This window comes from Alosa pseudoharengus, unplaced genomic scaffold (assembly GCF_046254945.1).
Source record: "Alosa pseudoharengus isolate Yale_2024_CS ecotype anadromous, Long Island Sound unplaced genomic scaffold, YU_APseudo_1.1 YU_APseudo_1.1_scf_9, whole genome shotgun sequence".
Lineage (NCBI taxonomy): Eukaryota > Metazoa > Chordata > Actinopteri > Clupeiformes > Clupeidae > Alosa > Alosa pseudoharengus.
The window spans coordinates 12,048,959-12,071,213 of record NW_027468881.1 but is presented as its reverse complement, the minus strand read 5'-3'; the positions used below and the strand labels follow the sequence as shown (position 1 = coordinate 12,071,213).

The window sequence follows — 22,255 nt, the reverse complement described above, 5'->3', positions numbered from 1 at the left end:
TCCCTAACCCCTAAAGAAAGAGTAACGCTGTTGTGTCAAGTGCGCAGTGAAGGTTTCTGAAGTAACGTTGGCGTGGTTTTGAAGTCATGTTTTTCACATTTTTTAAATGCCCACAGACACCACCATTCTATGTCCTCTCCCTTCTCCTCCTCTTTGATGCATTTGGGTTTGTTTTTAGTACACTGTTTTTAGACCCTTGTCCCCATTGGGAACATACACCAATAAAGTGATGGATTCTTCACATTAAACTCAGGGGAATGGCCTGCTGTGTCTACTGCGTAATTTCTTTTCACGGTTGACTAAAAAAAATGTTCTGCTATGTTTATTTGAATAAATTCAACACCATTTAGTTCACTGCTCAAATTACCACTTGTTTTAACAGCTCTGAAAGGAATAGGATTTCATTTGGGACGTATTGCTCTAAATAAGGGAACTGGCAATAATCTCTCACCATGACTTTATTAAGTGGTTCCAGGAGATTAAGAGACTCCAGCCTCAAAGAGTCCGGCATCACCAACACAAATGCTTTCAGGTGGCAATCTCACCAAATCCATTTTGGCATGTTCATAAGTAAAGCAATTCCATTTTGGCCCCATCATGGATTTACTCCTCACAGAATAAGTAAAGTAGGATCAAAGGATCAAATCAAACATAAAGCAATTAAAATATTAAACAAAAGCAGATTCTGATTAGCACACTCCTATCAACATCATTAACCTACATGCACTCGTTGACATATGAACATTTTTTATGACAATTATTAGAAAAATCAACATTTCATTTTACCTTCTTACATATCTAATTCACCTGAAAATCTGAGAAGCATTCACGTTTCCAGCTGAATGTAACTTTAATGTGATGAATTGATTAGAGGCTAAAGCACTCTGCCACACGAGTCCCTGCCAACAGAACATACACTCTCATCCTGGCCCTGCTGTGCATATTTCATGCAGGTTAATAATTCAGCAGCAGCAGCTAAAGCATTAGACAGCACCGTGGCACGTGTGAGCATGAGACAGCACGTCTCCCACCGCCCCTTTCAGCATTTTACTCCTACAGTGGTAGTCATGCGGACACAGCAGAGGAGGACAACCCATAGGCCATGGGACTACAGCAGTTCAGGAAGACAGCTTAGACTTGACACATAAAGACAAACAAGATCAACGGGTCTTAACGTGTTATCTGGTCATACAATAAAAATGCTCATACACTGAACTACTAAGAGATATAGCGTTAATCTATTGCATACAGTGCATCTGATACACTACTTGCACCTGGCAAGTTCTATTGGATTCTTGGACATAAAAAGGCAAACATATAAGATAATTCAAGCATTAGAAGACTTACAAACATCCAGGATATGTTATGTTTTGTTTTATTATGTTGTATGTGAAATTGCATTTGGTGCCTTTCAAAAAATTTCAGATGAATCTTGTAGCCAGCCAGGCTATAGAGGTAACCCAAATGACCTGAGGAGCACCATTAGCTTACACTCAAAATGTCTCCTTTGGTGTAGTGGAACTAGTAGTAGTAAGTTTATTTATATAGCACATTTTCTATGCACAGAGTGCAACCCAAAATGTGAGTCACAGAGAGTGATGTCTGTCGATCCGCTCATGTTTGTTTTTCTGCTCCCAGTGGGACCTGATCACTGGTCTCAGGTCAGGCAGGAGCGAAGAGTGTCACTATGGTTACTGAGAGCTACAAATGTATTAACCCCCCCTTACCCACATACACATACATAATCAATTCAGCCAGCTGGAGAGTCTACCCAACAGTCCCCCTGGCAGTGCCATACAACCAGCTGGTCATCCCCATAAAACTAATTAAGACCTCATGGGTCAGTTATGATGACCCCTTCAATCTGCCACAGTTATTACCTTTTACTTCTTGTCTGCCATAAGGATGACCTGATGTACTTTTCATCCACTATGGTTACTATAGATGATCACATGACTGTAGTGGTTTATTTCATTCCCACTGCTCAAATCCATTTTCATGGCTAGTGACGGAATATATTTTTCACCAGTGTTGCATCATGCTCCTCCTGTTCACGTTTGCTTCACACACACAGTCACATTCTCATGTACAATGGAAAAGCGTTTTGCAGTATTAAAAGCTTTTCACACACCACAGCCATCATTTAAAACTATAATGGCATAGCTTGATTCCTAAACCTTTTGATTTCTAAACCTGCACAGCTAAACTTGCATTTTTCTTTGATTTGTTCTCATTTTCTAAGTCGCTTTGGATAAAAGTGTTGTGAAAATTAATAAATGTTAAGTAATGTTGATGATAGCCCATCCTGCCTGCAGTCACAGAGCGCGTTCATGCGAGTTTCTTCCCCCTCCTCTCTGCATCCTCGCGTTCGGCCTCCTAGTGGCGGTACTCGTCTCCGCAGTCTCCGATGACGCGCATGAGGTCTCGGGAGCGCTGCAGCACGCCGTCGATGGCGCTCACGTCCTCTGGCCGCAGCTCCAACGTGCAGCTGCGCAGCGTGTCCTCGATGTGCTCCGCCCCGGAGACGCCCAGCCTGCAGCCCACGATCACCCCGCCCACCGCCGGGCGGTCCAGGATGTAGCGCGTGGCCACGTTGGCGACGGAGCCGCCGCGCGCCTTGGCGACAGTGTCCAAGACGGCCAGCAGCTCCTGGAAGAGGCCCCAGCCGCCCCACATGTCCACCACGTTTTTGTATTTGCCCAGAGACGCCGTGTTCAGCTCGGCCCGACTCTTTGGCTCAGCACGGCCAAGATACTTCTCCGTCAGCAGACCCCCTGCTACATGAGGGAGGAGGAGAGAGGCAGAAAGGAGGGAGGAAGTTAATGATGGACAGGGTGGAGGAGAGACAAAGGCAGGGGGGAGGGAGAAGTGTCAGTGTGCCACATGGGTTAAAGGAGTGAGAAAGCCAGAGGGTTGGATGGAGGATCTGTCAAATGTTGTAACCTTCTCTTTGTTCAAGACATTTTCTAAGAAATGTATAGTGTGGATTCAGGCCTTGTGTTCACTATCTATCGCCCATGCACTTGTTATTGATGTTGTCTTTGTGTCTTCATGAAGCACTTTGAATAGCTACTGTGCCGGAAAAATGCACAATATCAATAGATTTTACCTAAATTATTTATATCATCTATACAACCTAAAAATGACACTCTTCTCTATTTTTGTGAGAGTTCTGTGAATGTCCCAAAGCATACTCACCTAGTGTTCCATATGTTAGCAGTTGAATGCCTTGGTCAAGGCAGAAGCGCTCCATGTGGACAGCCGGCCTGCGGTCAATTAGAGAGTACTGGACCTGATTGCTGGAGATGCAAATCCCTTTTCCTGTAATCTCCTCCAGTCGCTTAGTGTCAAAGTTCGTCAATGATAACTCCCCTGTGAAGCCAATTAGGCATAGTTGTCATATTTTAGCCACAACTAATGAATGTATAGAAAAAAATATGGATATGGGGAGCCCATTTCTTGCTGTTATTCTCACATGGCATTTTGTGTGTAAGTGTTTTGAAGAATACATATTTTTATTTTAACAAATAATAAAGCACTACTGCAAAAGAACGACATGACTGTACGCACGTATGATGCCCTCTTGCCGCAGATCAGCTAGGTGACCAAGAGCCTCAAGGTATCTCTTGTCACTGTAGTCCCACCAGTGGAACTGGACACAGTCCAGAGTGTCCACCTGCATTCTATCCAAGGACCTTTGTATTGCCTTCTCTACCACCTGTTCAGAGTAGAGGTGTAGGTGTGTGTGGGTTAATGGAATCATTTGATGTGATGAGTGCATCCATAACTACACTGTGGGTGTCCCTGACATGACCTTGAATCCATACAATGTATCCTAACAGCTGCCAAAGGGATTTTACATAACAGAGTGATTAAAAATGCTGAGAGGATTGCACTGTTCATTGGCCCACACTGCACTCTAGTGGTAGTCTGTATATCTGACAGTTCAACTCATTTTGCAAATTCATATTCATCAATTGTACAAAAAAAAAAATGATCACAGTAAACCATGTTCCATGTAGGCAACATAGGACAGTAAATCAATTATTTTTTCTCTCTTTAAGTAGACAATCAAGCTACAGTGAAAAAGGAGATCTTAGAGTAACACTAAATGCTATATTGTAATACCTTACATAAGTAGCAAGATACCTTTCACCAGGGGTTCCCAACCTTTTTTGTCAGGTGACCCTATTTTGATGTCACAAAACGTTGGCGACCCCAATCATTCACATCTCTGTTGTAACACCTAGTCGAGAGTGGTACTTTGATTTCCCCCAAATGTCCTAGCAAGCTAATTCGTTTGGCTATCTTTGTGCGTGTGGTTGTTTTGCTACTTTGTTTGGAACGTTGATAAAGCATGATTATGTCAATCAAGCATCTTATGCGGACTGTCAAAGTTTATTTTTATGTAGCCAGATTGTAATGAATGATCCAATTACATGAGGCTTTTAATATTTTTTTTTATTTAATGTATGTATATTTTAATGTAATGTACTGATCAATTGTAAGATCCCTGTATCTCAGGCAACCCCATTTGAATTTCAGGCGATCCCACATGGAGTCCCGATCCCAAGGTTGGAAAACGATGCCTTACACATGCAGTCTTCTTACACCCTAAGCTTGGTCAATGAATAATCATCAAACTACAGTAAATAGAAAGGGCACACATTTCTTCCAAAATTACTCATTCACAATACATATAGATAACATGTGTTCCTAATGTCAATCTGTTACCAGATCCAACATAATGGCTGGCATAAAGGTAAACCCACCTTGCGGTCCATCGGCCCAGGTCTTGGGACCCACTTGGTTAAGGCCTGCACTGGGGGTGGGCTGCTGGACCTGGACTTGGCCTGATTCAAAATATATATATATTTCCTATGAGATGATTTTTACCATGATGATTAGTCATGATGTTCTCCAGCTGAACCAGTGTTCTCACCCAGATAGCAAAGGGGCGTTGAATCCACGTTGAATCAACCTCCGCCGCTTCAAACAAACGTGGATTCAACACCCCTCAACGCCCCTTTGCTATCTGGGCACTGTCTCTGTACAGCATTGTACTATAGTATTGTGCAGAATAACCCCTCCACTTTGCTTAAATAAATGTTATTAAAAAACACACACACATTTATAAATGTAATAAAAAACATGTAGGGCTCAAATGGGAGAAACATACTCAAAGAGCTATGTGAGGTCTGATGGTGACAGCTGAGGCATAGAGAGGTGAATTCTCATCTCTGAGGATATTATTCTGCCTGAGAGATACCAGAATCGATTCCATTAAACTGCTGGAGTGCATCAGCCTGGAAGAGCATGCTTGGCTGCGCTTATAGATTGTCCACTTCAGAACCAAGGTGTGCAGCACTTTTGGACATTCAAACACATTAAAGGTTTTTCTTTTCTGAATCCAATACACGTTAAGAGAAGTCACTCTGTTTAAGTGGGGCTTCTGTTGCTACAACTGGAGGTCAATCTAGTCTCTGAAGTGGTTAATAAAAAAAATAAAACTATGGGCATGTGTATGTGTGATTTTAGATGCAAAAAGGCAGGAATATTGACTTTTAATATAACATGCTAGAGAATATAAATAATTGAGATCATGATTTGGGATACTGTTATTATATGAGAATATTAAATGAAGTGAGTGTGTGGGTACTAGGGTTATGCATGCATGTGCCTATGTGATAAGGATATTGATAAGAAACTGCCACTTGTACAATACAAAGCCCAGACTTGTATGAGTGTGAACCGTTGAATTCATTTATTTTTGTAACTTCAGGCCAATGTGAATTCATTAATTTTTGTGAATTGATTTATTTTTGCAACTTCAGGCCAATGTGAATTCATTTATTTTTGTAACTTCAGGCCAATTCTGGTGGTAAGGCCATCCTTAAAAATATTTTTGTTTGCAGTAACCCGACCGACCCTGTCAATTTAGAACCGACCCAAATATTTATTTTTTTCCCCTTTTAGTCCGACCGACTTGCCGGTTGTAAACTTGCGTTAATACCGACCGATTGTTTTTTTTTTACTCTAAACAACCAATACAAATGCAATAAAATAATATTTCTTTTAGTAGGCCCAAGTATTGTGAATATAAATTGCCTACATGCAAACGTGGCTCACTTAAATAAAACCCTGTGGCGTCATCTCTACACCATTGGTTTTACGCATGTCACACTATGGCCTACGCTTCGTTTCATTCACACAAACTGATAACGCTTTTACTTGGCACGAAGTTCTGGAAGAACTGTGGCCAGATCTTTTCTCATCCCTTCTCCCCCTAGTCTAACGGTGACCGTGTCGGAGTATTGAAATTGGTTGTGGTCTATTCAGCATTTCTCAAAATATGGGTCCGCAACATGGAGACTGCTGGTCCGCGGAGTCGTGGAGTGAAATTAGGCCCGGTGCTTCATCTGATAATTTGCTGCGCAGTTGATCAAGAAACCGCGGATCGACGAAAAAAGAAAACAAACGTTTCTGCTATCGATGTCATTAAACATGGAGCCCTACAATTAAGTGGTGGTATGAGCATTCATTCAATGCGCGTCTGCGCGAGAGAAACTGAAACTAATCGATAACGTTGGTATCAAAGCTCCGCTTCAACCTGTTGGAAGGCTATTTATGTAACGAAACTTAATAGAACGACGTTGTTTTTTGGAACTTCCTTAGAAACAGAGCAGAGACTAATACACTGTATAGCATTGAGTATTGTATAGTCAAATTTCAATATAACGTGGCCAAGAGCTATTGTAGCCTTCTTTCTGGGTACATGTAGATGAGCCCTATGACCCCAAAGTCTGCCATGACCGGGCCTCAGGTCAAAGAAGTTTGAGAAAGGCTGGTCTATATAACCTGCATCAGAATGAGGTTTGCAATGGTGCGCCTGAAGGCACGGGTTGAAGACCCAGTCAGTTACGTCACGATATGCACATTTGTGTAAATTCATTCTTACATAATCACCATGACCAAAATTGTACTTTTTTTTTTACTTTGAATCTTGGAAAAAAAAATATTGACCTACCTACCGACCCATTTTTATTTTTTTTTGGCTGTTACTGCAAACAAAAATATTTTTAAGGATGGCCTAAAACAACACCAGGAATAGTGTGATGTGTATGCTACTGAGACCTTTAAATTTCCCCTTGGGGATCAATAAACCATCTATCTATCTATCTATCTATCTATCTATCTAATAGAACTTTGAAACAGGCATCCCACCATAGTCTTACAGGATAGCATGTACTGTTATCACATATACTTTTCATCACTTCACTGAAATGACACCCTGTGGTCTAACGCCATACCTGACTATAAAATCTTCCAAATATTTCCTCTGCGGGTCCATAAATGTCGGCCATGTCAAAGGTTGTTAGTCCAGCATTAACATAAGGTTCCATTGCCTGGGCTGAAAGTTAGAGAGAAAAATAGAGGGAGAGAGATAAAAATGTCCTAGACCAATAGCTGAATATATGACAATGATTATTTTGCCTATACTATTACACGAGACCTGCACAGTTTATCGAGGCTAGAGAAACATGGTCCACTAGCGCCACCCAGTGTGCGTATTAAACGATAGATAGACCCTTATGTTTTTACTTGACTTGTTTTACATTTTAGAGAATGAATACAGAAGTTGTGTCATATGGTACTTATTACTGTATGAGTTCAAACTGTGCGTACAATTGCACAGTGTTGTAAGCCCAAACCTATAATCCAAATGAAGGTGCTTGGAGATAATTAAACAGTAACGTAAGGTTCACAAAGGCTTATTTACTTACCTGCTTTTTCTGGATCAACTGGACCATGTGCACCTGAAACCTGCCACATACCATTCAAAATACGGCATATTTCAAGGCCACCAGCGAGTTGAAATTTGGGTACCTGAGCCATTCCAGAAATCCCACTAGGCACTAGATAGATAGTGCTAGCCCAGTTGAAATGCGAACAGTATCGAAATGTATAAGTCGAGACACAATCAATCAACCAACCAACCAACCAACCAACCGGTAAAGTCTTCGAATTACAGCGCCTACGCACAAAATTATGTTACGAATGATGTATTTTCAGCTCAACATTACAGTAGTTTCTAGAGCCCTCATTCAAGTCGAAGCTCGAGCGCCTGTTTTGAAACAGTTTGCGTAAGTGACATAATGTAGTAGCATACTTCCTGTACTTATTCTCGACGCTATTGGTTAGTGAATATTATCGTCAAACCAATCATTTAATTGTCCAATTAGGGCAATGAAAATATTTAATTAGATTTTAAGTAAAAAGAACATGGACAGAGAGAGATGCGTACAAAAGTACCGGTTCAGCCAATACACAAACACATTTTTGGGCTGTGCATCAAAAGTAATCGACAGACGTGTTTGCTGTTCAATTACCTAGTGAAGTAAAACAACATAGGAAGCAACATAGGACAACATGACTTGACTTTAAAAGTCCTTGTTTGACTTTTAGCAATGCACCACTACACGGACTGCTGTTGTCACATTTACCCTTACTCATGCTTGTTTTGTGTTTTTCCGGGTAACAGAAACTCCATGTGGACAATAAAGATGTCAATCACAAATCTCCAGGTTGCCATTGGCCAGTCTGGACTGGTTGTCAACTTCCTGCTCCACCTCTGGATAGACTTATTTTTGCAGCTGAGCGAACAAATCAGCCTTTGTAGCTAGCTAAATAAAGAGATACCGTAAGAAATCTTTCTATATTCTTTTTCTATAAGAATTCATCTGGCTGTTGCATTTAATAAATGTGTTTCTAAGTGCTCTTAGACAAGCAAGACGCTGTACTGACCTCACTCGACGCATCACTTGGTTAGCATTGCTAGTAGTTGCCTGAGAGGGGCTAACTCTGCTTAGCAGAACACATGGATGATTTGCATTACTTAATTCAAGAGCAGTAAAAGCATATCAGTTTCATCTTCTGTACTGTTCTCATGGAGCGTAGTTATTCTGATTTATGGGGTAAGAAATTTGGTGTACCAGTGTACACTCGAGATAATTGACATTAGGAACGAGCTAACCTCGCGCTAATACCGTCTTGCTAACGTGTGTTTATCAGCCTTCAAATACAAGTATTGCAGTACAAGAGACTTCTGTCTGTGAATGAAATAGAATAACCGAAGGTCTGTTATGTTAAACGGCACCTATCATCACGCACTGCTTAGTCATTATTAATGTGGGAGGCACCGTTAACGTTACCCACCCATAGCATAATATTAAACCACCATGAGTTTTGACATAATGTAACGTTAATCTTTTGTTGGGGGCTAACGTTACTGTAAACCGTTTTACCCATGACCGTCCAAAACAGGTTTATGTCAATACCAACATTTAAGTGAAGCCATTAATGTTTGAGTTCAACATGGTTTGATTTTATTTTGGTCACAGTTTGGAATGTGTCTTGTGTCATCCCTAGGCTGCGCGACAGGTCGCGGCACCAACGCTGCCATCATGTCTGGTACAGCGACGGTGTTGCAGCAATTCGTGAGTGGCCTAAAGAGTCGCAATGAGGATACCCGCGCCAAAGCAGCAAAGGACCTCCAACATTATGTGACAACAGAGCTTAGAGAGGTAAACAGTTGACCAGTAGGAGTTTCACTATTGGTTTCTGAAAGTGTTTCGATTTAATAGCATACAGTGATCTTGGTCAAAATTCTATGTGTCAGAAATGTTGTAAAGACAAGTGTATCTGTTTAATTCTAGCTGAGCCAAGATGAAGCCACCACTTTCTATGATGAGTTGAACCACCACATATTTGAGCTGGTCTCCAGCTCTGATGTGAGTGAGAAGAAAGGTGGAATCCTTGCCATAGGTGAGTGGCACAGACTGAGGCTGACTCCACATCACTGTTCTTCTAATGCATCAATATTAATCCCTAATCCCTGATTTCCTAATGTTTTCTAAATCTCTCTTTCACCGCAGTGAGTCTCATTGGAGTGGAGGGAGGCAATGCCACCAGGATCAGTCGCTTTGCGAACTATTTGCGCAACCTGCTGCCTTCCAGTGACCCTGTGGTGATGGAGATGGCCTCTAAAGCCATGGGTCACCTGTCCATGGCAGGCGACACCTTCACCGCGGAGTATGTTGAGTTTGAGGTGAAGAGGGCACTGGAGTGGCTGGGAGCAGACAGGAATGAGGGCAGACGTCATGCAGCGGTACGTGTGTAAACCTAGTTCATAATATTGGGCTTATTCTTTAATTGTTCCTGTGAAGTGGGTTTACTGAGTATAATTTGGGAAATGGATTTATTAAGTATAATACAATAATAATAATACAAATAATAATACTATGTTTTATTTGTATAGCACCTTTCATACACAATGTATACTGTGACGTCTGTGGACATCCTTCTGTTTTGCAGGTGCTGGTGCTGAGGGAGCTGGCCGTCAGCGCACCCACGTTCTTTTTTCAGCAGGTCCAGCCTTTCTTTGACAACATCTTCTACGCAGTGTGGGACTCCAAACAGGCCATCCGTGAGGGGGCAGTCTCTGCTCTGAGAGCCTGCCTTATTCTAACCACCCAGCGCGAGACCAAAGAGATGCAGAAACCGCAGTGGTACAAGGTCTGTGGTTGAGTTTATGTTATCTGTCATATTGCTTAGAGGGGCCAGACTGTTGCATGACTGCCTTGAGCGTGGGAATATTGAATAAAGTGCCTATATGCTAGCCTGGCGGGCCATCCTATATCATTGAAATGTATAGTCTGGAATCGAACCATTCACCTCGCTTAATCCAAGGGGCAGGCAGAGAATTGTCTTTCAAACTGCCTAGGCATGCAATAGGCCAGCGCTACGACCATATCCGTATCCGGTCGGCAAAACGGCAAATACATCCTTCTTCGAAAGGAATGACTTAAGTGCATTGTGTTGACACCAAGTTGACGCCAATGCCGATTCAAACAACCGCTCTTCGTTCGCCATAGCCACCTTCCTTGTTGTTCACCGTCGCAGGACTGTCGTTATCCTGTTAAGCCCGCCTTAAGACTCTCTAACAAAATAGAGCGCTGTGATTGGATGACGTCCACGGCGTCAGCCAATAGAAATCCCTATGGTTTGATACTAGACGTACAGGCTGAACAAATTCATTTGCCACCGCTAGGGTGCGTCTAGATTTCTAGGCTACCTATATGCCTGACCCTAGTTATAATGTTACAGTGTCTGAATCAAAAGTAATAGGCCAAAACATAATTTGTTGCCTCTGACTAGGTGTCATGTGTGCCTTTTCTTGCTATAGCAAACCTTTGAGGAGGCCGAGAAAGGCTTTGATGAGACCCTGGCCAAGGAGAAGGGGATGAACAGGGATGACCGTGTGCACGGTGCCCTACTGATCCTGAATGAGCTGGTTCGCATCAGCAGCATGGAGGGAGAGGTGAGGCTCGACAAGGGACGAGGTACCCTCCCGAGGATACCTCCTCTCTGAACACTTCTACACACCTGCAACATGCACTTATCCTGCACTTCCCTTTCTTTCTTCCTCTACCTCCTCCTTCTACCACATTCTCCTTCAACTAAACTTTAACTAGTACTTAAAACTTCTGCACTCTCATCCTCTGGTAATAGTATTGATCGATGTAGTATTATTTGCAACCTAATCACTCCTCTGCATTATAGCATTGCATTGAATGTTATTCCTCATTTTCCTCAAGTCACTTTGGATAAAAGCGTCTGCTAAATGATTAAGTGTATATATGAAAAGCTGTGTTATTTGATATGTGACCATGCTTCTGTTAACTATCCCACCAGCGTATGCGTGAGGAGATGGAGGAGATCACGCAGCAGCAGCTGGTGCACGACAAGTACTGCAAGGAGCTGATGGGCTTCGGAACGAAGCCGCGCCATATCACACCCTTCACCAGCTTCCAGTCCGTGCAGCCGCAGCAGTCCAACGCCCTGCTGGGCCTGCTGGGGTACAGCACACCGCAGGGCTTCCTTAGCTTTGGGGCCACGCCCGTCGCCTCCAAGAGCACGCTGGTGGAGAGCCGCTATTGCCGAGAGCTCATGGAAGAGCGATTTGACCAGGTGAGCTCATCTACGGCGGACTACGTGTCTGTGTTATGTGTGCGTGTGTGTGAAATGATGGGAATCCGGAGTCTTCCAGACTTAGTGGTTGGTCACTGATGCTTGTGTCCTCAGGTGTGTCGCTGGGTGCTGAAGTATCGGACCAGTAAGAACCCTCTGATTCAGATGACCATCCTCAACCTGCTACCACGGCTTGCTGCCTTCCAGCCCCACACTTTCACTGGTGAAGTTTACTATTTGAATGTCAAATCGCATTCATTATTTAATGGAACACCTTTTGGGAAATTAGCTTATTCACTGTACACCCCAGAGTTGGATAAGAAAATACATATATACATCTCATCACTGTGCGTGCAATAACCCAGTCTGACACCGTTAGCCTTGCTTACCATAATTCACTGGAAGTTAAAGCTATATTATTACTACTATACTAGCTTATTTCCCAAATAGTTGCTGAGTTCCTTGAAAAAAGACCCTTCACAACTTTTAGTTCAATTAGTTGTTGTCAAAGGACATCTCCAGGTGGTAATGACATGCTTTACTGTATCTATACCAAACAGATCAGTATCTGTCCGACACCATGGGTCACCTGCTGGGCTGCCTGAAGAAGGAGAGGGAGCGCACTGCTGCCTTCCAGGCTCTGGGCCTGCTGGTGGTGGCCGTCAGGACGGAGATCCAGCCCTACCTCACCAAGATCCTGGAGATCATCAAAGCTGCTTTGCCTCCCAAGGACTTTGCCCACAAGTAATTATTTCGTACATTATAGTTGTGTGTTGTATGTGGATGCGTTGCAATTGATTGCACACCTGATTAGGTCGAAGAGACAACATGATTTCTGCATCATTTCTGCCTGAAGAATTAAAGACCCCTCATAATGACTACCAGTTTGTAATGATAATTTTATTCATGAATTGAACAGGCGACAGAAGACCATGCAAGTGGACGCCACAGTGTTCACCTGTATCAGCATGCTGTCCAGAGCCATGGGTCCTACCATTCAGCAGGACATCAAAGAGCTGTTAGAGCCCATGTTAGCAGTTGGACTAAGGTAAGGCTTGGTTTGAATCGATTTCTTATAGGCAGTCAGTGAAACCGTTATGTCTGTGAAAGTATAGGACTGCGCTAAGACATGGTAGTGTGTCTTCGTCTTCTCTTTATGATGAATGCTCCCCCCCCCATATACAGCCCGGCTTTGACTGCAGTGCTGTATGACCTGAGCCGGCAGATCCCTCAGCTCAAGAAGGACATCCAGGACGGACTGCTGAAGATGCTGTCGCTGGTGCTGATGCATAAACCTCTGCGCCACCCGGGCATGCCCAAGGGCCTGGCACACCAGCTGGCCTCGCCAAGCCTCACCAACATTCCCGAAGCCAGTGACGTGGGCAGCATCACCCTGGCCCTGCGGACACTCGGCAGCTTCGAGTTTGAAGGTGAGACGAGTGAAGCGGCGGCACCCTTTGGGTCAACTTTTTGGTCAGCGTTTTGAGTCATTCCAATTATAGCATGTTTAAAGCCAAAAATATTCAAGACAAATTTAGTTCTGATTTTGGCCTTTGCTGAGTCCTCCCATTTGTCCGTCACGGCTCACGGTTTTGTCTCTCTCTCTCACGCTCTTGTCTTTTCATCCACCCATCCGTCCCCTCTGCAGGACATTCTCTGACCCAGTTTGTGCGCCACTGCGCCGACCACTTCCTGAACAGCGAGCACAAGGAGATCCGCATGGAGGCGGCGCGCACCTGCTCGCGTCTGCTCACGCCCTCCATCCACCTGATCAGCGGCCACGGCCACGTGGTCAGCCAGACGGCCGTGCAGGTGGTGGCCGACGTCCTCAGCAAGCTGCTGGTGGTGGGCATCACTGACCCAGGTGAGGCCTGGAGAGATTGGGGTGGGGGGCCGGGTGGAGTGGGATTGGGCAGACAGGCAGATGGCTGGTCTGATTCACACACTCACTGACATGTGGAGGTGTCGCCGTGTCAAGTGTTGCATAAGCTGTGCTGCATCGCTGCATTAACAGGCTTCCTTGTCCGTACTCAGTTCCTCAGTTTACTATCTGTTATCTCAGGTGGTGCCTGAATTGAGTCTGCTTGACCACTCATAGACTTTGTTCATAAGAGAAAATCAAAAACAGGAAAACATTAGTGAATCAATTCATGCTCAAATATTGTTTCTTGCACGAATCTGAGCATAGCATACCTGGCACAATGTTATGACATACACAGGCATTAAGGCCTATGTTTACATTTACTCTGGCACAACATTTACACAACACAACCACTTTCTGTTTCTTCGGTTATCCGCTTCAGACCCAGACATCCGCTACTGTGTGCTGGCCTCGCTGGACGAGCGTTTCGACGCCCACCTGGCGCAGGCGGAGAACCTGCAGGCGTTGTTCGTGGCCCTGAACGACGAAGTGTTCGAGATCCGCGAGCTCGCCATCTGCACCATTGGTCGCCTCAGCAGCATGAACCCCGCCTTTGTCATGCCCTTCCTGCGCAAGATGCTCATCCAGGTTGCCTATTCTACTGAAAGTCAACCCATCTGCATGCATTACTTATCAACCAACACTAGATGGCAGTCACTTCACAGTATTTTAATTCAGAGCACTGCAGTACAAATGTATGAGATTACTGTGTGTGGAGATTGTCATTGGCAGAATTTTCAGTTTAATCACTTTAGAAGGTTACTCTCAAGCACTTTTAGAATGATGATAATGCAGAGAGACACTGATATAGAGAGAATATGCATTAGAGTGGGCATCGACCCTCTCATTTTATTGGAAGGGGGTAACAATAAGGCCCTGTCCTCATATAGCGTGCATCCATACGGCATGTGATTAGGTAAGTTTGACCTTGCTGATTCTGCAGATCCTGACGGAGCTGGAGCACAGCGGTGTGGGCCGCAACAAGGAGCAGAGCGCCCGCATGCTGGGCCACCTGGTGTCCAATGCCCCACGCCTCATCCGACCCTACATGGAGCCCATCCTGAAGGTAGCTCATCACCACAGTGTGCATACAAGAACAAATGGACTATGACTAGCATAAGTTTTTTCAATGATTATACTGTTATTGTATATACATTATCCCGCTTATTATACGGCTACTTGCCAAAACGAGAAAATCAACTTCACATGATATGTCTCTACATTTATTTGTTACTTTTTCGTCGTGGCTTATGTTGAGAAGTAAATAGTTCGCAACAAATGCTGAACTTGGGATTAGAACACATTCTTTAGAAAACAGCTGATCAACAGTCTGTTTCACTTTTGAATGAAGTTCCATTGCAAGAAGTGACCGGACTACTTGCGGAGTGATATGAAAGACGTGAATCAGAAGCACAAAACCCGTTGCCATTGACAGAGGTCATTATATGTTTCAGCAGTCATCACATGGTGCATATTTGACCGTAGAACTTTGGGAAATCCCATTCAAGTCAATGGAGCGTTCTACTAGCATTGTGAAGAGCCGTATAATAAGCATTTATTATACACAATATGCTGTTGTACATAGGTGTATGGGTATGGTGTTGGTGTCTGACCTTCCTTTGGTCTGTTTCAGGCTCTCATCTTGAAGCTGAAGGACCCAGACCCAAACCCGGGAGTGGTGATCAGCGTGCTGGCCACCATTGGGGAGTTGGCTCAGGTAAGTGACCGGGGCTTTCACATAATCAGGCTATCAGTATACATTTTTCTGTGTGTGTGTGTGTTTCCACAGGTCCTTTGGATGCAGAACTGGGAGAAGTTGTAAGAATGTGTGTGTGTGTGTGTGAGAAAGAGAGAGAGAATGCGTGTGTGTGTGATCTCACTCCCTCACTAGCTGTGCTCTCCATCAGGTGAACTTCGGCCCTGCGTCAGCCAGGAGGCAGCAGGAGAGCAGGCTTAGAGGCCGGCTGACAGTGCAGCGGCGAGGCAGTGCAGGAGACGCCAAAGTAGAGCGCGTCTGTGACGCTGCAGAGCACAGACAGGTAGAGCTGAGGACGCAGAGCAGGAGAGCAGGAGGAGCAGGGAGAAGGAGGCTCTCAGGGACAGAATACAGTCAAACAGGTGGAACAGGATGGGAAAGGTGCAGTGCATAAAAGGCCAATCTGTGACAACCTCAACGTTAAATTCAGCATAGTCAGCAAGTCTTCTAGCTGTGTGTTTGGTGTTCATGGTCATGGGAGGGAGAGATGTAATAATTTGATTGGCTTTTGAGCACAAATATCAACATACTTTTAAGAATACAAATCACAGACTGTATTTGAATATATCACTTATATTAGGTACAATCACTAAGAAAATGGAATAGTTAAAAAAATGTTTTAAGTATAATTCAACATTTTTGATAATTTCACAGCTCATGTAAGTAGGTTCCTCTATAGACAGATTTAGTCATGGCCTAGGTAACAATGACATCATTTCACATCAGCACACCCAAGGTGGCAGACCACCATGTAACTTGGACAGCTTGGAATGCCTGCAAATGAAGGTTGACATCATGAGAAAATGCAGCTTGACTGCTTTGCTGTCTGGGTTAGTCTGTGTCCACATGCTGAGAGTCTGAGAGCTGGGTTCTGGTGTTTACCAGGTGAGCGGGCTGGAGATGAGGAAGTGGATGGACGAGCTGTTCCCCATCATCATGGACATGCTGCAGGACTCCTCCTCCCTGGCCAAGAGACAGGTATGCTCACCCTTGACCCCCTGTCTGTGATCCGGTTCCTCGACACCACACTATTTAGATATTTCTGTGTCTTTATGAGGGGTGTGTGAAGTGCATTTTGAAACCTAAGAGCCCCTCGCTTCTTTAAATCATATTTTTTGGAGCACTGCATTTCCCCTTGTGCCTCGGGCTGTAAATCTGAATTTCTTTATTTTTCTGTGAAAAACAGTATTGCATGGCTGGTAAGTTACTTCTCCCGATTTTAAAAGTGTCTTAATGCTGTATGAAAGTGCTGGCTAAAGACCATCGCTGTATTTCATGGGTCCCACCGAGCTGTCAAGAATGGAACTGGGAAGTCCAAATGGTTGCCACTGCAGTGACCCAGGATTCTCCAGTGTCCCCATATGAGTCCTCTCATTCCAAGCAGTGTTCAGAATCCTTTGTTGGGACCCTGCTATTGTCATCAGCAGTGTTGCAGGGCCCTGGTGATTTAAGACCTTTGAGAGTCATGTGAGAGACGACCAGAAGTCAAGTAATTCAAGCCCGCGCCACATAGTGACTGTCAAGTCAATCTCTTTTTTCAAGGCTAATTTGCATTCTCTCAAGCAGGGAATCTTGCTCTTTTGTGAATGTACAGACATTACCTCAAACAAAACACTTATTTTAACTTCAGTTCATATTTTTTTTTGTTTAAAAAGTGGAAGTGATGGAACTGGGACATACAACTGAACTGTGGCCTTGATGTTTTCTACCACCAGGTGGCACTGTGGACCTTAGGTCAACAGGTGGCCAGCACCGGGTATGTGGTGGAGCCGTACAGGAAGTACCCCTCGCTTCTGGAGGTGCTGCTGAATTTCCTGAAGACAGAACAGAACCAAGGAATCAGGAGAGAGGTGCTTACTGACCTTTTGTTGCTTCTGCTAGCAATATTACTGAAGCAGAGTAAATACAGAGTGGGTTATGAGTAGGATCTTGAGAGATAAGGCATTTGACCCCCTGACGGCCCTGGTGTACGTTTTGTCCTTCAGGCTATCCGTGTGTTGGGGTTACTGGGAGCACTTGACCCCTATAAGCACAAGGTCAACATTGGCATGATCGACCAATCCCGAGACGCCTCTGCAGTCAGCCTCTCAGAGTCGAAATCCAGCCAAGACTCTGGTAAGTTCTACGACACCCTTTGCCAGTTTCCACACACCCACACACACCCAAGATCTGTCCCATTCACACTTAAGACTTGTCCTACACCCCCCCAAGACCTGTCCCACACACACACCAAGACCTGTCCCACACACACCAATGACCTATCCAATACACACCAATGACCTGTCCCACACACACCAATGACCTGTCCCATACACACTTAAGACCTGTCCCACACACACTTAAGACCTGTCTCACACACACTCATGACCTGTCCAATACACACCAATGACCTGTGCCACACACACTTAAGACCTGTCCCATACACACTTAAGACTTGTCCCATACACCCAAGACCTTTCTCACACACACTCATGACCTGTCCCATACACATTTAAGACCTGTCCCACAACACCCAAGACCTGTTCCACACACTCCCAAGACCTGTCCCATACACCCAAGACCTGTCCCATACTTAATACTTGTCTCACACACCCAAGACCTGTTCCACACACTCCCAAGACCTGTCCCATACACCCAAGACCTGTCCCATACTTAATACTTGTCTCACACACCCAAGTCCTGTTCCTCACACCTTTTCTCTTGCACCTTTGCACCCAAAAAAGGCTGAATCACTTTGGCAAGCAAAGGCCTGTCCTCTCTCTAACTCCAAGAATCAGAGCCTATGAGGTTACAATGTTCTCACCGAATAGGTTCTCGTGAAATCCCAGCCATCATTCAGGTCTTAAGCCGCTCTTAGAAACCTGTCCACCACTTCTCCCAGGTGTGTGTGCATGCTCGGCCCCTGGGATTACAACTGGATCAGAGCTGTTCTCTCATCACCGGTCGAGTCTTGTCTTTCCCACTGGCGAGCGAGGCCGCCCCCGCCCCTGTTCCTGTTCCTGCGCTCACCGAGCACATTTGTTGTTTATTCATCTGCCCTTAAGGCCCAGACACACAGGCTCTTTGGGCCTCCGCTCTGGATGAGATATGAGTAGCCGCGCGTCTGCCAAAACACCGATCCAGAACCTAATCACGACACCTGATCGAAAACACATGCCCGAACTGAATACGTGTCAGAAGATGCCTTGTTTTTTTTTTCTTCTTTGTCCTCGGTACTGTAATGTATTAGTCATCCCATCATGAGATGAAGGAAGGCCTGTTTCGCCTGTGGGTCCCAGTTGTGACTAACCATCGATCTGGCAAACAGACCGTTCTAGACTACAGGATACTGTTTCAATGGAATTGGGTCGATTCTGGTTCTGGAGTCGCAGAAGTTTGCTGAGTTGGTCCGGTCGGCGGGTGTGGAGTGGAGAGAGAGAGAGCGTAGGCCCTGCTAATAGTTTTAGCAGTGTGGCCCCATAAAAAAAGAGGGGGGCCCCTTAACAGGAAGCGACGGATCTCTCCCCGCAGAGGGATGGAGTTTGAGCGCGGGGGTCAGCATCTGGAGCAGTGGTGGTGGCGGTGGGGGCGGCCGCGGCCACATCTGCTGTCTGTCTGCCACACAGCACCATGTGATGAATGTCAGTCTCCGCTCTGCTCTGCCACACTCTTAACAGCCTTGTAGAGAGACGAAGAGAGAGTGAATAGGAGAGCGAAAAGAAGGGATGAGTGAGAGACTGGAAGAGAGAGAGAGAGAGAGGGAAAAGAAATGAGGGGCCTGGCCGTACTTCTCACTTCATCCCAATCAGCAACCATTGAGAGCAACCGCAAAGCATTACCACTGAGTACGGTAGGTAAAAGAGAGAGTGAATATCCATTGTCCAAACCACAACAAGAATATCGAAAGGACTCCTGGGTATGTGAGCTCTCTGGGTTTATCCTGGCGGATTCACGGAGAGCAGCGTTGCGCCTTCCAGTTCCAAAATGTCTTCTGTCTGCGGCTGACCCTGAATGGAGTCCCGTCCTCTCGGGAAGTGCCGCTGATCTCACTTGTCACAAGCGGCGTCCCTGCGCTCAGATGCTGTTTACCTGCGGTCAGACCCGCCGCGCCAGCAAGCGACCACCAGCGTAGTTGGGCTGGCGGCTGTGGCTGTCTCGGTAGTTATTTGGGGTTTGGATTTGTTTAAAAGAGACTTTCTTTTTGTTCTCTCCCTCCTTCTGGTGCTTTTTATCTCCATCTTCCCGTTTCTCTGCCTCCCTCACACACTTTCTCTCGTTCTCTCTCCTGATTTCTTTATCGTCCCGTTCATCGCACTCACTCCCACTCCCACTTGGGTTTTCCTTCTGTCAGTGCCTCTATGTCTCATTGTCAATCTTCCCCCATCCACGGCACCCCAGTGACCAATGTTCTCTGGTCCTTGTGTAAGGTGAGGAGCTGGGAATCAAGGCCTCCTACTTTTTTTTTTTACTAAACTCCAAGTCCTGTGCAAACAGACCAGGAGTTACAGGCAGCACTAGACATTGCCTATTACCTAACATCAAAACCCAGAGGCTCGTCAAAATTGCAGGAAGGAATGTTTTTGGGGTGGTGTTGTGTTGGTATGAGGAGCACATGAAAGGCAGTAGGGATGACGCCACAGGTTTACAGGCCCCGATGTGTCACACGTGTGGCACCCCCCCCCTTCCCCATTCTCCAGTTAAAGTTTACTACTCCAGGAAGCGGGTTTTCTTTTTAGACCGAAACACCCTCTCATGTGCGGCCGATTAGTTAGCCACAAATGGACGGCCCCCATGACCTAAAATTATGTGCGGTCCACAGATAGAGCCAGACTGTATTGGACCTCCTTATTTACTGCTTCTTCTCTACTACTACTGTGGGTGTGTGGGTGTGTGTGGGGGGTGGGGTAAATGATAGGGTCCTTGTGATTATACCGCCGTGATTGTTAACCTTTATGAAGTAATGCACTCACATCCTCAGCTTTTGGTTGCAGAAGAAAATGTAAAGCTGTGTTTATCTCAGAATATGCAGTACTGTAAAGATTTTGGCATTTGTGTGTTTTTTTTCCTGCGTGACAGATTTGTATCTATAGATTTGGAGATTCAGGAAACATTGTTTTGAAATGCGCTTAAAACCTACCTAGTTGTGTGTGTGTGTGTGTGTGTGTGTGTGTGAGAGAGAGAGAGAGAGAGTCTGTGATCGGGTCAGGGTTGGCGTCTGTATCAGTAGCTGAGGTGTGAGTGTGTGTGCATGTAGGATTGTGCGTTGCGATACGCTTGGAAAACTGTACACTTGAATGGAACAGGACTTCCTTCCAAAAAAAAAAAAAATAAAACATGGCTTAAAATGGATTGCGGTTTCTGATTAGAACTGATTTTAGTGCCATGACTTATTTCACCGGGGGGATTTGACAAACCCGAGCAACCTGTCACCGGCTGGAAAAATATGCGGCAGAGATTTTGGACAGGATAGAACATGGCCGTTATTCCATGGGAGGATGACCGGGTTCAGATAGATCGATCTCTGGTGATGGAATTGGACAGACCTGCGGCGTGAGCGCCAGCTGTTGTCTCTGTCCTATCCTCTACAGTAGACAATAAAAAAGAGAGAGCAGGTTGGAGAGAGGGAGCTTTTGCCATCAATAGGTTTATGGGGCTGCAGCTGACTCCCACCACATAGGGGACCGTGAAAACTGAAACTCCAGACTTAAGTCTCTTCCTCTCTCTCTGTGTCTTTTCTTCCTATTTCTCTTTCCCTCTCTCTTTCTTTCTTTCTTTCTTTCTTTCTCTCTCTCTCTCTCGATCGGCCTCGTGAGTGTCCCTGTAAACGAGGTGTACTGTAGGAGCTGTGCTCGTGAAGGCATTTGCTTTACCAGTCTGTGAAATGAAACCACACAAAACCCCACAAAAAAAGCCACCCTCAGCGGCCCTTAGTCATACAAGTCCTCAAGGTTACAGGCGGAAACATTTAACCTTGAGGTCACTCCACACTCGGTGTCCTGCCTGTTCCCCTCAGCCTCAATAAGTCATGTTATTCGCTACATCTCAATCGGATAATGAACAAAGCCATATTATTTGTGGTTTAATTAGAGCGTTCTTCTCTTTTTCAGACTTTGTATTGTTTTTGTTATTTGTTTTGTAATGTTTTTGTGTATCTGTGTGTTTGTGTTTGTGTGTGTGTTTCTCTGTCTGTGTCTGTAGCTGACTACAGCACCAGCGAGATGCTGGTGAACATGGGCAACCTCCCGCTGGACGAGTTCTACCCAGCGGTTGCCATAGTGACACTGATGCGAATCCTACGCGACCCGTCGCTCTCCAACCACCATACCATGGTGGTGCAGGCTGTCACCTTTATCTTCAAGTCCCTGGGGCTCAAGTGTGTGCAGTTTCTCCCTCAGGTCATGCCCACCTTCCTTAACGTCATCCGTGTGTGTGACGCCAGCATTCGGGAGGTAACCCACACACACACACACACACACACACACACACACACACACACCTTTGGTGTAAAGTGGATGTATGGGTGTAATGAACACATATTGAATATGTCATGTGTATGTGAAAAATAATTC

General features: G+C 45.1%; 2 protein-coding genes across 5 annotated transcripts in view; one reads left to right on the top strand and one right to left on the bottom strand.

Moving 5' to 3' along the window:
* Positions 1 to 440: 440 nt before the first annotated feature.
* Positions 441 to 8,480, bottom strand: LOC143114789 (putative oxidoreductase YccK). The gene is made up of 6 exons (XM_076276552.1): positions 7,785 to 8,480; positions 7,311 to 7,411; positions 4,773 to 4,853; positions 3,571 to 3,718; positions 3,199 to 3,372; positions 441 to 2,777 (listed from the first exon to the last, which is right to left on the bottom strand). Exons 1-6 carry the CDS (start codon positions 7,894 to 7,896, stop codon positions 2,377 to 2,379), a joined length of 1,017 nt encoding a protein of 338 aa, XP_076132667.1. The 5' UTR covers positions 7,897 to 8,480; the 3' UTR covers positions 441 to 2,376.
* Positions 8,481 to 8,626: 146 nt separating this feature from the next.
* mtor (mechanistic target of rapamycin kinase) overlaps positions 8,627 to 22,255 on the top strand; it is a 92,641-nt gene continuing 79,012 nt past the window's right edge. For all 4 annotated transcript variants that reach the window (XM_076277173.1, XM_076277175.1, XM_076277172.1 and 1 more), the window contains exons 1-19: positions 8,627 to 8,701; positions 9,430 to 9,584; positions 9,717 to 9,825; positions 9,936 to 10,168; positions 10,375 to 10,575; positions 11,246 to 11,380; positions 11,755 to 12,030; positions 12,145 to 12,253; positions 12,591 to 12,774; positions 12,950 to 13,078; positions 13,216 to 13,460; positions 13,679 to 13,894; positions 14,334 to 14,539; positions 14,895 to 15,017; positions 15,585 to 15,668; positions 16,593 to 16,685; positions 17,423 to 17,557; positions 17,693 to 17,822; positions 21,885 to 22,135. In XM_076277173.1, the coding sequence (XP_076133288.1) occupies positions 9,465 to 9,584; positions 9,717 to 9,825; positions 9,936 to 10,168; positions 10,375 to 10,575; positions 11,246 to 11,380; positions 11,755 to 12,030; positions 12,145 to 12,253; positions 12,591 to 12,774; positions 12,950 to 13,078; positions 13,216 to 13,460; positions 13,679 to 13,894; positions 14,334 to 14,539; positions 14,895 to 15,017; positions 15,585 to 15,668; positions 16,593 to 16,685; positions 17,423 to 17,557; positions 17,693 to 17,822; positions 21,885 to 22,135 (2,979 nt within the window). In that variant the 5' untranslated portion in view covers positions 8,627 to 8,701; positions 9,430 to 9,464. The remainder of the gene's footprint in view (positions 8,702 to 9,429; positions 9,585 to 9,716; positions 9,826 to 9,935; positions 10,169 to 10,374; positions 10,576 to 11,245; positions 11,381 to 11,754; positions 12,031 to 12,144; positions 12,254 to 12,590; positions 12,775 to 12,949; positions 13,079 to 13,215; positions 13,461 to 13,678; positions 13,895 to 14,333; positions 14,540 to 14,894; positions 15,018 to 15,584; positions 15,669 to 16,592; positions 16,686 to 17,422; positions 17,558 to 17,692; positions 17,823 to 21,884; positions 22,136 to 22,255) is intronic.